The sequence below is a fragment of the Biomphalaria glabrata genome, chromosome 6 (genome assembly GCF_947242115.1).
Source record: "Biomphalaria glabrata chromosome 6, xgBioGlab47.1, whole genome shotgun sequence".
Lineage (NCBI taxonomy): Eukaryota > Metazoa > Mollusca > Gastropoda > Planorbidae > Biomphalaria > Biomphalaria glabrata.
This window is the reverse complement of record NC_074716.1, coordinates 43,181,357-43,197,180: the sequence shown is the minus strand read 5'-3', so window position 1 is coordinate 43,197,180 and position 15,824 is coordinate 43,181,357. Positions and strand designations below refer to the sequence as shown.

Sequence of the window (15,824 nt, the reverse complement as noted above, 5' to 3'; positions counted from 1 at the left end):
CCCCCCCCCCCACCCCCCACAAGTAAACAGCTAACAGTGGTAATTGTGTATAAATGCATGCTAAAATGCACCAAAAGACTTACTGCTCTGCCCAAAGCTTCTAATGTTGTAATCACTTGCACCATGTTGACCTTCTCGTACAAGTCGACTGTTTGGAAAAGTTCAGATTTCTTCACACAGCCCCCTTCTCCTTCATCAATTGTCTTCAAGAACATCCCAATCAGTTCCATCTGCTTGAAGGCCAGAGATGGGGCTTTGCTCATTTTGGCAGCAGCCACACTTCCTGGTCTCACCCAGTTGGCTAATCTGGAGGTGCGTACAAAAAGAAAATAATGCTTTTAATTTGAACATTTTTACAAATCTGCTTAAAGCTAAAGATCGTTTGCTGCTTAATTGAAACAAAACATATTGGCAGATGAGTCTAATATTAAAAATGGACTTAAATTTGTAGTGCAAGTCACCACAATATACCAACTAACATTTTGTGCATGTGAGTGTTAAATCCTTGATGTGAAAGAGCAAAAAAAAAAAAAGAAATTTAGGACAGTGGGAGGTGGAATTTAAAGATGGAATATTGAGTCAAGAGATAGGATATGGAGTCAAGAGATAGGATATGGAGTCAAGAGATAGGGTATGGAGTCAAGAGATAGGATATGGAGTCAAGAGATAGGATATGGAGTCAAGAGATAGGATATGGAGTCAAGAGATAGGATATGGAGTCTAGAGATAGGGTATGGAGTCAAGAGATAGGATATGGAGTCAAGAGATAGGATATGGAGTCAAGAGATAGGATATGGAGTCAAGAGATAGGATATGGAGTCAAGAGATAGGGTATGGAGTCAAGAGATAGGATATGGAGTCAAGAGATAGAGGATATGGAGTCAAGAGATAGAGGATATGGAGTCAAGAGATAGGATATGGAGTCAAGAGATAGGATATGGAGTCAAGAGATAGGATATGGAGTCAAGAGATATAGGATATGGAGTCAAGAGATAGGATATGGAGTCAAGAGATAGGATATGGAGTCAAGAGATAGGATATGGAGTCAAGAGATAGAGGATATGGAGTCAAGAGATAGGATATGGAGTCAAGAGATAGGATATGGAGTCAAGAGATATAGGATATGGAGTCAAGAGATAGGATATGGAGTCAAGAGATAGGATATGGAGTCAAGAGATAGAGGATATGGAGTCAAGAGATAGGATATGGAGTCAAGAGTAAGAGGATATGGAGTCAAGAGATAGGATATGGAGTCAAGAGATAGGATACGGAGTCAAGAGATAGGATATGGAGTCAAGAGTTAGGATATGGAGTCAAGAGATAGGATACGGAGTCAAGAGATAGGATATGGAGTCAAGAGTTAGGATATGGAGTCAAGAGATAGGATATGGAGTCAAGAGATAGGATATGGAGTCAAGAGATAGGATATGGAGTCAAGAGATAGGATATGGAGTCAAGAGATAGGATATGGAGTCAAAAATGGTCTTTGGACAAATAAAATACAAAATGTATAGATTATTTTATCAATAAAATGTATTTTGGAAATAATTGCTCTATTTATACCACTTAAAAAGGACTTGTACAACTTTGTACACATGCCACTTTGTGAGTTTTTTTTTTAACTGATGACCTAAAATTAATATGAATACTTACTTAGCAAGAACCATGCCATCCTTCAAGAGATTGTAGACACTTTCTTTTGAACCATCTGTTTCCAAATGCTCACCGATTCTCTTTCCAACCCAATCAATGGCTACTCTGGCACGGTCATTGTCCCATTTACTGTCCATCTGAGAACATACAGATAATTGTTTTCATGCAATTATTTCATATTATTATTATTTTTAATAAACAGTTCCAATAATATTGACACATAATTTTAAGAGAATACAGCTTTTTATAAGACATGAACCCAAGTTAGTGGTCCTGTGTTGTCATTTTACAACATAGGGCACAATGTCCTTGAATTCAACATAGTTTAAACCAAAAATTCTGATAAGGGACCCACAAAATATTATCTTGCTTCATATTAATTTTTGTTTTAATCAAATGCTATTGAAATTTTAAAAGAATTAGTTTCTCTATGAAGCTGGATGAGATTTATTTTGATTGGTGGGTTTCAAAGTTGATTCCATCTTGGGAATTTCCCTTTAAAGTTCCCTAAATAATGTCTGGTATTCATCTACAGCCTGGTTTTTAATACTCGTAATGGATCAAGGACTGACTAGCTTTGCGGTATGTGCTTAGGGTGTCATCCCGATGGTGTCCACTCTCATCCCTTATCTTCTTATATGATACAGACGTTACTTCAAAAAAGAAGATGATTACATCTTACACGTCATGTATTTAGTCATGCATGTTAACAAATGATTTACTTCTGCCAAGTCATTGGTTTTTCCTGGCAGGCTCAGGTAACCCATTCCATGCTCTAATAGCGCTATGGAAGAAGGAGATTTTGTACAAATTTATCCTAGCATATGGAACGAGAAATGTGCCTTTATCTTTGTGTCTTTCTTGCTGTTGTGCAGGAGGTTTCAGGTAGGACTTAATAATGTTCAGTTATTACAGAATATTTGAAACTTCAAACCGGTCAAGGAGTTTAGGGTACAGCTTCAATATTTCAACCGTTCGTCCTATTCAAGAAACAGATGACCTTAACATCATCTGCCCTATAAATCGCAAAGGGGGAGCTCTTCACATGTGAAATGTCAGGAAAATGCATACAGGGAAACAATAATTCACTGTGTGACTAAGAATACAAAAGGACTATTATTGAGGGGGGGGGGGGGAGAAGTCGTCAAAAAGAGAAATTACAGAATTTGCCATTTAAAAAAAAACGGGGGGGGGGGGGTTACTTTGCAGAGGATGGGTTAAGGAGGGGTGATGTTCTTCCACCTCCATCCCGCAGCTGTGAGCCAACAAACGCCCCCTTCCCCCCCAGACCAAGAAACCACAGGCAGGTGTCCCACTCATCATTAAAACCATCCCACAGAACTTGACACAAGTACAAACGAGAGAGAAGAGAAAAAAAATGTCTACCCAACGAATCTGTGCCTGGTCCACAGTACAGGGTGTGGAAGGAGAGGAAATACACAGTTGACCCCGTCTGTTTGCGCAAGCCTAAATGTACACAGTAGCAGACGTCACCGCTGGTCACGTGAACAAACTCAAACTTAACTCTTTTTTTTTTTTTTTTTCATTCATGACGTGACATGACACTTTCATTTTTCTTAACTGCACGAAAGTTGAAAGAGAAAACTCCCTTCACATCGTCAGGCATGTCGACGTCTGCACTTCGAGATAGTTCTAAATACTGATATTTAAGGGAAATAAAAACATAGCTGCACACGTCAGCACGTTTCGGGAAGAAGTTACGTTAATATTGTATATTTATCATTTTATTAACTATTTGAAAAAAAAACACAGATTGTGGTAGTACATAATTAGTGAAAAACTCAACCTGCTCCAGCAAAACCAAACATATCAATAGCGAAAACAATACAATTTTGACAAGCTACTTTACATTTCTCCCAAGAAATGCTATTTGGTTAGAATCGAGTACTTTGTGCTTCTTACCTAGCAACACAGCATTCAACATATCTAAAGCGACAACTAATCGATAGTGGCGGAATGATACAGATAAATAAGTAAAAAAAACACTGTAATAGTTTGTTTTACTTCCCTAAAAAATATAATGCCACTTAATTATCTTCTTTTCTGAAGTAACATGTGTAAGATATAAGATAAGATGCCATTGGTGACAACAAATACTTAATATCGTAGACATGTATATTGATATATCATTCAGAATTGCTCTGATTATTCAAATAACCTACTTTAAACATTCTCTCTCTCTCTCTCTATCAGACTACGTGTATATCATATTCTTGTAATCTTTCGTCCCTCAAACTATTTTAGCAATTAGTTGATTAAAAAATGGCGGTTTTTTCTCTCACAAACGAGTCCAAAGTTTTCCTGGCAAATGAGTCATTCTGACATACTCCTGTCAGTGGTTTCATTGGGGGGGGGGGGTAAGAAGGGAAGAGAAGGAAGGGCGCGTAGGAGGCGCCTTGGCAGAGTGGTTCTCAAAAGTTATAGATTCATTGGCAGCCAGATGCTAAACACTTTATTGTACCATATTGTTTGAAATCACAAGATTCAATAAAAATCAAGCATTCATTTCTGATGGCTTTTTTTTTTCGGTGATTTTATAAAGCAATATTTTAACCAGTCATATTGAGATTCGGATCAAAGAACTCGCGATGTGAACTCAACAGAAACCGATAAAATCGGGGAAGTGCTCAGCCCAACAAATTATGTTTAAACAAGGGATCACGTGATCATACATACACACTTTAAGAACATTAGCTTCTTTTCTTTCTTTCTTTCTCTCTTTGGTTTCATTGTTACAGAGTCAATAAACACCAAGGCTCATACTTCAACACATTTATAGAAAGCTTTAACTATATTTATAGATAGATAGATAGATAGATAGATAGATAGATAGATAGATAGATAGATAGATAGATAGATAGATAGATAGATAGATAGATAGATAGATAGATAGAGACTATGAAATCCCAAAGAATGCCAAAAACGTATAACTAGACTAAAATACACAACAAACATTCGGAGTTGGAATCTAATATTTCCCAGTGCCAGTGTGTGTGAGAGACTATATATGTACGTGCGCGCTTGACACTTGCCGGTTTCATGCCGTGTTTGTTTAAGAGCACAAGAAGTGTCTTGTATGAATGACTGGTGAATGGCAGTTTCTTCCCGAGCAGATCTAAACATAGGACTGTCTCTCTACAACACTATATGATACTGTTACAAATGAACAGTGATAGGTAGAGGTCAACGTATGACCCCGGCGAGATGACACAGCAGCTAGTGTTCCCTGGAATCTACATGTACAAACAAAGACAGGATGTGACGTGTCCACACGTGTTGTTCCAGGGGACGAACAGATCTAAGTAGGGGGACAGTTACTAATGAACAGTGACAGATAAAGGTCACTACGTGTGACCCCGACTTGATGACACTGCAGCGAGTGTTTTCTGGAATCTACGTGTATAAATAAAGACAGGATGTGACGTTTCCTGACATGTTATTCCAGAGAATACTAGGAGTGTTTGTGCAACTTTGGAGAAGCGATTAGGGACTCTATATAAGCCAGAAAGTTAATGTGAAAGTCAGTCGTATGGAGTCGTATGGAGTCGTATGGAGTCGTGAGTGAGCCGTTACAGTCGATACAGACTATGTAAGACGTGTGCGGCTCTGTGGAAGAGAAATGTGTACGACTCGATGCAAGTTAACTAGGGTAGAGTTAACTGGAGTGGACTACTGTCGTTAAAGTCTATACAGCGAACTACAGTGGACTTGAGCCGTTACAGTCGATACAGTCGATGTAAGACGTGTGCGGCTCTGATTCGGTAGACTTGAGTACGACTTGGTTCAGCTTTGGGAGACCTGGAGCGACACTGGGAAGTGTGTCGTTGGTCTGTTCTGTGGAATACGGCTCGAGGAAAGTTGAGAAGAGATGAATTGCAACGAAGTGAAGAGATGCAGTGCAACGAAGTATAGCTAACTGTAAACTGACAGATATTGTACAGTCTTCTACGCTACATGTTACAGTAATGTTAGAGTTAATAGTCATTAAAGTTATATGAAACTGAAAGTTTAGTCGTCAAGTTCTTTGCTGTGTTTTTATTTGTGTGCCAACTAATACTTCTAGCCAGAAGATTCAGAAATACGTAACAATTGGTGTCAGAAGTGGGATCTTGCTGGCTAGAATGTGTTCCATCAAACTTCTTATTGAACTTGACATGAAAGAACTTAGACAAGAGCTTCGAGAAAGAGGTCTACAGCTTAACGGAAATAAGGAAACGCTAACAGCACGTCTCAGACAAGCCCTGTTGGAGGAAGATGAGAATCCGGACACTTGCCAATTTGAAATCAAACCTAATACGATGGAGCTCCTGAGAACCTTGCAATACAAAATGAACTCGGTGAAAGAGAGCATTAAGGAGATAGAATCAGAAATCAACACCAGATTTTCTTCATTTAACCAGTTGACCAAAGCCATGAATGAAAATGAACAAATAGCTACCACGCCCAACAAGACAGAAGAACAAATAAAAGATCAAACGAGAATCATGATTAATGAGCTGCTGAACACTCAGCAGTATCAGATTGAGTCGACAGATGAAAGAGCTACACCATTGATGAACAGCGAACAATTGTCCAACCAAGAATGTGGCGATACAGACAATTACGATAAAGATGCTGGTGATGGCTGTGCTGTCTGTGACTGTGATAGCAAACCAAACGAATGTGGCCAACAAGAAATGAAAAGAGACGGTAGCTGTTTCTGTTTCAACGAAAAGCAGAATGAGACCGCTGAAGAAACAATAAAAGAGACCTATAGTTTGACCGAAGCTTTAGCTACAGATAAACCTGATATGAGTACCTCAACCAGCCAAACAGATCAAGACAACGTTGGGTCTGCGTCCAAGCCTGTTGCTGTGGGCCTTAAAGACTTCTGTCTTCTATCTGCCAGTGTCTACGAGAGGAACTCGAAGCTTGATTACTGCAACTATGTGTTTGACAAGAACTGTACGTACGTAGCTTTAGAAGAAGACTGTGAATGCCAAGAAATACACCAACAAGCTCTAGACTTAACAGAAGCTTGTACAGCTATCAAGGTAGGCGTGAGAAGCCCTGGTGATAGTCCAGGAATTACAATAGAAACTGATGCTGAAGTTGATGGACCTTTGCACGTTGAATGTTATCAACCTGCCCCACAGTCGAGTCCTCCAGACTCGGATGAAGGTGATGACGTGTTTGACAACTTGCCTTCAAGTGGACTTGCAGCTCATTCGCAAAGCACCCATCGAAGAATAATGCTGAAGCAACTTGTTAGATCAACAGTCTTGATGACTACAGCTATGAAATACAATGCCTTCTTATGTGCTAAGTCGCTGCCATCAGCATTGATCGACAGGAAAGCAAGACAACGACAACGACATCAACGCAACCAAAGAAATATCAAATTGAGGAGGCGGAGAAAGCGACATATGCAGAGTGCAACGTGGATGGCTCCAACAAGATCAAGATACAAACCCACCCCTTCTCCCACTGATAGACCCCCACCTGCATTTATGAAACTCCATAGCCCATGTTGTTAGAAAACAAGCCCACCACTTCTCACACTGATAGACCCCCACCTGCACTGATGAAACTCCACAGCCCATGTTTTTAGAAAGATTCTGTCCGGAACCATCAGACCAAAGAAGAAAGCCTTACGAATCAGTTGAAAGTGTGAAGCCACTAAAGAATAATCTAAGAACATTCCTCATTAGAATAGGTTTGATGAAGTATAACAGAGGTTTTAGAAGAACGATAATCAAGTCAGAAGCAAGAAGGACAGAACTAGTTTAAGATGCCAGAACTGTGAAGTGAGTAACCATCTGAGATAGAACTGTACAAATAAAACTGTGCAAGAAGATCAACCCAACATCGTACAAACCCAAGTCAGTTGCTGTTGTTTAAAAGAAGAGCATGTGAATATTGCTGTACTGTGATGAACTTGGTCATCTCTGAAGAAGCTCTGTAAAAAGATACTTGAAAATGTAAAACTCAGCGAGTGAAGTACGAACTCTTTAGAATGCTGCCCAATGTCGTCATCTGAAGGTCGATGTTTCCATACCAAGATTGAAGAAAACATTTGTGAGGACCTGCTGAAAAATGAGGATTTGGCTCCCATTCTTCTATGGAAAGAAGATGGACAACTGCCAGATTGAAAGAACATCTCTGAGAAGGGGGCAACCACCAAAGCTTCCTACTTGATCGTCGATCGATTTCATCAGTATCGTGATGAAGTAGAATCTGTTCGGGACGAACAGATCTAAGAAGGGGGCAGTGTTACAAATGAACAGTGATAGGTAGAGGTCAACGTATGACCCCGGCGAGATGACACAGCAGCTAGTGTTCCCTGGAATCTACATGTACAAACAAAGACAGGATGTGACGTGTCCACACGTGTTGTTCCAGGGGACGAACAGATCTAAGTAGGGGGACAGTTACTAATGAACAGTGACAGATAAAGGTCACTACGTGTGACCCCGACTTGATGACACTGCAGCGAGTGTTTTCTGGAATCTACGTGTATAAATAAAGACAGGATGTGACGTTTCCTGACATGTTATTCCAGAGAATACTAGGAGTGTTTGTGCAACTTTGGAGAAGCGATTAGGGACTCTATATAAGCCAGAAAGTTAATGTGAAAGTCAGTCGTATGGAGTCGTATGGAGTCGTATGGAGTCGTGAGTGAGCCGTTACAGTCGATACAGACTATGTAAGACGTGTGCGGCTCTGTGGAAGAGAAATGTGTACGACTCGATGCAAGTTAACTAGGGTAGAGTTAACTGGAGTGGACTACTGTCGTTAAAGTCTATACAGCGAACTACAGTGGACTTGAGCCGTTACAGTCGATACAGTCGATGTAAGACGTGTGCGGCTCTGATTCGGTAGACTTGAGTACGACTTGGTTCAGCTTTGGGAGACCTGGAGCGACACTGGGAAGTGTGTCGTTGGTCTGTTCTGTGGAATACGGCTCGAGGAAAGTTGAGAAGAGATGAATTGCAACGAAGTGAAGAGATGCAGTGCAACGAAGTATAGCTAACTGTAAACTGACAGATATTGTACAGTCTTCTACGCTACATGTTACAGTAATGTTAGAGTTAATAGTCATTAAAGTTATATGAAACTGAAAGTTTAGTCGTCAAGTTCTTTGCTGTGTTTTTATTTGTGTGCCAACTAATACTTCTAGCCAGAAGATTCAGAAATACGTAACAATACTATCACCTGGCTATTTGTGGCCGAGTAGAATTTCTGCCAACTTACTTGAAGACATGCCCTTATTTCTGAAGTTAGATCTTCCATAAATCATAATGAAGTCTTGCTTCAGTATGGGCCAGGGTGATCATGACACAAAATCGAAATTATTCTAAGTGTATATTTATAGCAGGCACTTAGAATCTACACGTAACCAGTCAATTCAACCTCATGCATAAAGATTACGTCAGTAAATGTATCAAACTCATTTTTTTTTCCTTTTTTTAGGGTCTATGGTTTAGCAGAAGCAAGCACTATGAACATTTTCGGACCAGTAAAGACATATCAAATGGTTCCTCTTAATATCAGATCATCTCAGAACGATTATAAATAAAGAAAGAAAGAATACATTTTATAAAGTTCAAATTTTTTATGCGACGAGACACCAAAGGTTAAGAAACACTGACATAATGTCTATCCGTTTGAAGCTATGTCGTCTGCAAATGATATTATCAAGCAAGTAGTTCTGTGTTCTTTTCCCGTACATGCCTTTTCTTGTGCAACACCCCGGAGGTGGGGGGGGGGGGGGGCAACGTTTTGTTTCAAACACTACAAAGAAAGATACATGGTTTAAGGTCGCAGAAATATCTGAGAGCTCTAGATAAGAATCTGACCAGCAGCACGGTTGAAAGGTCAACCACTGGGCGAGTCGATAGAGTTAAGGTCAAGGTCCCTGCAGCGTTACATAACAAAATTTATCTCAGGGAAAAGAATGGAAAAATAAATAACAAATAAATGGGGTGACCATCAAAGCGCTTTTCAAGACATTTACAGTGGCGGCATATCGGGGTCAAAAAAATGATGTGAAAAGAAAAAAATACCCCCCCCCCCCCAAAAAAAAAAAAAAAACGCACCGTATAATATTAAACCTAATGTAAGAGTTCTTATCTGCTGTCTTCTTAAAAAGTTGTGTCCTTCTTTAAAAAAAAAAATGTAAATCGTATACCAACTAACCAAAATCACCAAAAGCAAATGAATAGAAGTGGCAATATGAAGGTCTACGATTGGGGTCAGGTTGAGTGCGTCAACATATTGGCTAACGGTTTACTATGGTGTTGATTGGCCGGCACAAGGCTCATCCACTATTACTTTTTTTCATATAAGTTTATACAAATGTCAGGTTACCGTAAGGTAAGGCTGAATGCATATGGGACCTGGAATCCGAAGGGTAATGTTGACTTTTCCATTCAGTATTCGAATTCTAGACAATCCAAGGCCAAGCAGCTCGGCCATTCAGTGGCTTGCTACACTTGTAGGAATATATGCACGCCATTTTATTGTTCGTAAATGATTCAATTGTCATTTCAACTGTGCTTTGACCTTTGATAGGATAACACGTACACTTGTACCTATGCAAACACACACACACACTGCCTCGTCAGCTCTAATTTCGTTGTCTTGAGTTCAACCAGTACATTGTCTCCCCTCACGTTCGATACCTCGTTCAACATCGCGAAGAACTTCAAACAGACCTCGTGCAGTAAGACAGCTGGGCGGCGTCACTTAGTTACCACATGAAAGAGTGCTCCGTTATACAGAGGCCGTAAGAAAGAGGTCAGGAGGAGTGAATAAATAAATTAAAAAAAAAAACTAAAGCTCAATCAATAAGAATATAGTTGTTATTGCCCTTTTTGCTACTGAGTTACTAACACCTCGTTTCAATCTTAATTTTTTTTTAAATAATTTCCATAATGACAATATTATGATCCATTCACATGCAGCTAAATAACAAGCCCTGAAATAGAGAAAAGAATGGCCGAGTCTACAAAAGATATAGATAGTCTACAGTGCCGAATTCAGACTTGAAAAAGCCCTAAGCTACTTGAGATATGAGGCCGTTCTAAAGCCTTTCAAAAGTACAGATTGTATGTGCCAGTGCAACATAATTCTTGGAAGCCCTAAGCAATTGCTTGCTTTGTCTATCGGTAAATCCGGCCCTGATAGTCTATATACTCTTTAAAACAATGTTTCGTTCCCTTAACGATTCCTACAGCTTAACTCTTTCATTACCACCTTGTGTCAGTCGACGGCCCAAAATGGCGTTGTGAACAATAACACAGTCATCAATCAACATCCTAGGACTTTACTTCACTGAAGTGTTGTACCATTTTTTTTTTTTAATTTTTGTCCTGACGGGAAATGTTAACATCCCAAGAAAGAAACAAATTTCCAAACAGAAAAAAAAGACTAAATACCCGTAAAGCGGGGGAGGGGGGGTGTCCGAGACCTACTAAGACACATTATTCCAAAGCATCATTTTAATATTGGATGTCGTGGAACTGACTTCCTTTGCTATTATTTTCCGCGTCTCTGTTTTACGAATCACTCCTATTCTGTACCTGTGAGGCCCCACCCCAGAGGGTATTGAGGGTGGAGTGTATAGGCACGATGCTTGTGCATATAATAAGCATGCGTGACGTCAGACTTTGTTTGCATGAGACATAGAGCCAACGTCTGATACTTGACAGCTCCACAGCTACTGCTATAGAAGACAGATCAATATCTTCAAAGATTTCAAACAATCAATAGTAACGGTCAGTGGCAGTTAAGACCACAGTGATAGGACTATAGTATGTTAATGCAGGGGAGTATCTCATTCATTTATTTTTGTTTACATGGGAAGTAAGAGATGCATTTTTTTTGTGTGTTTGTGTTAAAAGGTTGTTTCCTTCACTTGTAAGAACACCGTGCTTTTATCACCTGAAAGAAAGGTATATAAGTCTAAGTCTATATTCTTTCATTTGATAATCGGAGTAAAATATTTCGTTGTTTAGACTCCAGTAAAAGCCCCTAGACCCAAAACTATTTTTTCTTAATTAAAATAGCGTTGGGACCAAATCTTCTTATCTTATCTTATTTAATACAGACGTTACTTCAAAAAAGAAGATGATTACGTCCTACGCGTCATGCATTTAGTTTGCATATTAACCAATGACTTAAATTCTGCCAAGTCACTGGTTTTCCTGGCTAGCTCAGGCAACCCATTCCATGCTCTAATAGCACTAGGGAAGAAGGAGTATTTGTACAAATTTGTCCTAGCATATGGGACGAGGAATGTGCCTTTATCTTTGTGTTTTTCAGAGTATTTTATTGAATTTTGTTTTTGTATTTGAAGATTATGGCTCAGTGTTTTATGTATGATTGCTACTTTACTTTTGAGCCTTCTGTCCTGAAGGCTTTCTAAATTTATTGATTTTACTAAAGGTGTTACTTGATTTGATTTGATTTTTGATTTGAGGCACATCGGCACAATTTAGGCCAAATGTGAATATTCGTTTGTTATGAATCTCACTGCTCTATTTTGTGTCTGTTCCAGTTTCTTAATGTTTTCTTGAGTTGAGGGGTCCCAAACGGAGGATGCATATTCTATTATTGGCCTAACCAAGGTTAAATAACATTTTAGTTTTATGTTCTTATTTGATTTATAGAAATTTCTTTTAATAAATCCTAATACTTTGTTTGATTTTTTTATAGTTTCATCAATATGTAGATTCCATGACAGTTTTTCATTTATTATAACACCTAGGTATTTTGCGTTTTTTAGTCTGTGTTACTGTCAGACTACTAGCATTTAAAAAATTACGAGCGGGAAGAGGTTAAGATTATGAACTAGAAATGCCGCTAAACAAATAATGAGCCCACACTAACATATGACTATTTGTGAAGAATCCATGTACATTGTGTTTATAGCTATGTTGGTGACATCGCCTTGGTTAGATCCTGGTACTACTGCTTTCAATGGGCGTATCCCGAGTCAGTTAATGTTTTTATACTTATAGATAGAGTAAGTTGTAGTCGTATACAACCCGGTGATTACCCAACTTAACACACAGCTACAAGGGCCATAAATCGTGAATTACAGCAGGGCCGGGGGGAAGGGGGGTAATATACAGACGACAAATTAGTGACCCTTTGTTTTCGTTAAATCCTTGTGTTGAATCTTTTTCAAGAGAGGGGTTGGTGAAGGTGGGGAGAATGTACAAAATCTATGACTTGCTTTTAACAACAACAACAAAACAAACTGTAATAATACTTAATTGTCTGGAGAGGAAAACCACATTGTAGATGTGCTTAAGCATTAAGAGGATGTGAGAGAAACAGAGGGGGGGGGGGGTTGAGGGAGATCCCGAGAGAGACCAAAGTAGTCAAGAGTAGGATACATGACTATACATGCTTCTTTGATTTCCAATGACAATGTACTTGTTGTGCATCCACGATACTTGATCAGTCTGTTCTCTAGTCAAATCGGAAGATACAAAGATCTGTACTGTCTAACTTGATAACTTCCCCTGCTACGTAACGCACTGACAATAGGTCTGTTATGTTGTTTTTTTTATTAATAAAAACACTACTGTTTGGTGTATGTGTATATAAATGTGATTTTGAAATTCATAACTAAACCTGAAAATCCGACCTACTTTATGTGTACACCACTCGACAAACCTAGATCTATGTATAACATGGCCGACTAAAACCTAGATCTATGTATAAAACATGGCCGAATAAAACCTAGACCTATATACCTAACATGGCCGACTAAAACCTAGATCTATGTATAACATGGCCGACCAAAACCTAGATCCATTAACGAGAGGACAAACACCGGAGAAAAAAAAAAGGGGGGGGGGTAGTGAGGACAAGCTAAATATAACATTAGACAAGGGGACATAAGAGATTGGCAAATCTAACATTCCTGCATGTAATGTCAACACAATCCCATCCACCACCAAAGTCAGAACCTATTTTTTTTTAAGCCGGCCAGATTTTAGTAGCCATATCACAGCTTGAACTCAATGCTGGCAGCCTGCAAGTAAACGAGACTTTATCTTTACCTGTCCCTTAGTCTGTTGGACCGTTGGGGCACCATGCAAGATGTTGTCTACCGTGTGAATACTTACAATGTCACGAAATGATAAAAGAAAGTTCAGAAATATAGATAAAGAAGGAAGGAGAGAAAAAAAAAGGTGGGGGGATTTTTACATGCACACATATGAATGTAACTTTTGTTATGTTTGACAAACGTTCAAGAAACATGAAAGGGTTTTAAACTCAAACCCTAACGGTGTTAACTGACAAGTTTTCCAGCAAACATCATCCTCCCTATCCCCGGCTCCTGTATTTCCCTGTCATCTATCACAGAACCCTGTCACATCTGCATCTCAATACTGCTCTTTTTTTTTTGGACAGTCTCTAGACAAAAGATAAAAGTGTTAACTTAACGATTAGCGTCCCTTGTAAGAATCTGGTACGAGCCTATATACATAACAACGTGTCAGCATAGTGTGTGACACGCAGTGTGTGTGTGTGTTAAGTACTGAATCGACCCGCGCGCTTTACCTTGTGTCTATTAGTTATGTGGCCACTCCATGCACTTTTAAATGCGATAAGGCAGAAAAATCAATAACGCTGACTCGTATAAATTATATGATTACACTGACTAGAAGGATGTGACTCTGGGATACGAGTTAGCTTACACTACCATTACATTGGTCCAGGATTACAATGGACTAAAACAAAATTCTATTCAGGCATGACGTGTAGAATTCGGATGTTCCTTGTAAGATATCTACGTCTTTCAAGAAAGGGAGGTAGGCTATTGGGCTGGGTTCAAACTCCTGAAAGTCGTGACCACAGTCAGAAGCGCTGACCACGTGAGTTACCCTAAACCTACAATTGTCGTGAGTAAAACGCAGTCAAGAGTGTAGTTTTGTACTTTAACCCATAGCCTTTCAAGGGAACTGGATTTTATATGCAAGGAAATCGGCTGTTATAAGGAAGGTTACAAAGTCAAGGCCAATGCAACCGGTCCCACAGGTTCTTTTTTTTATTATTTTTAATTAGCGCGGTATATAGTCTTCCAATGCTAATTAAAGAAAACACGACCCAGGTACAACAATAACGCATAAACACAGACACAATCCAATTAAGAAAACGTTTCTTTCAGTAACAGCGTCATCTAAAATATATGTAATAGGATGTATGTATAGGTACTATGTATGTAATAGGATGTACGTATAGGTACAATGTATGTTATATGATCTATGTATAGGTACAATGTATGTAATAGGATCTATGTATAGGTACAATGTATGTTATATGATCTATGTATAGGTACAATGTACGTTATATGATCTATGTTATATGATCTATGTATAGGTACAATGTATGTAATAGGATCTATGTATAGGTACAATGTATGTAATAGGATCTATGTATAGGTACAATGTATGTAATAGGATCTATGTATAGGTACTATGTATGTTATATGATCTATGTATAGGTACAATGTATGTAATAGGATCTATGTATAGGTACAATGTATGTTATATGATCTATGTATAGGTACAATGTATGTTATATGATCTATGTATAGGTACAATGTATGTTATATGATCTATGTATAGGTACAATATATGTTATATGATCTATGTAAAGGTACTATGTATGTTATATGATCTATGCATAGGTCTACGAGTCCATGTCAACTGACTAGCCAAGGGAGATATTGTATACTGAAATCAACAAATCTGTGCAAACTGCATGCATGACTCTGAGATCTCTTTCAAAGGCGAGGCTAGCAATGAGACTACCGCGTAAATGCAAAAGTGTTTTTGATTCATTTATAGTTTCATAATTTATGCCAGATGTGCCCGGCTCTACGGGGGGAAGATATACCACTTAAGACTCACAAGCAATTGCTCAGTCACTTCGAATCCAGTACGTTCCTGCTTACGACTGACTTGTTCTACTTAAAACAATCGATCCTTATGTGCTGTGGTAACATTAAAGAAAGGAAATGCTCGAGATTTAAAGAGTCTCCGGGAGAAAGTGTGAAAGAGAAAGTAAAGATGGTGGTGGGGAGAAGCGGTCTTGAACTCGGCACTTACCGCAAACATCAGACATGTACATTTAAAAAACACAAGCAC

The 15,824-nt window shown here is 38.9% G+C and overlaps 1 protein-coding gene across 1 annotated transcript in view; it reads right to left on the bottom strand.

Annotated features, from left to right (window-relative positions):
• LOC106079806 (myophilin-like) overlaps positions 1-15,824 on the bottom strand; it is a 31,136-nt gene that overhangs the window by 1,941 nt on the left and 13,371 nt on the right. The window contains exons 2-3 of the mRNA XM_013241014.2: positions 1,654-1,790; positions 84-306 (exon numbers count right to left, since the gene is read on the bottom strand). Coding sequence (XP_013096468.1) covers positions 84-306; positions 1,654-1,790 — 360 coding nt within the window. The remainder of the gene's footprint in view (positions 1-83; positions 307-1,653; positions 1,791-15,824) is intronic.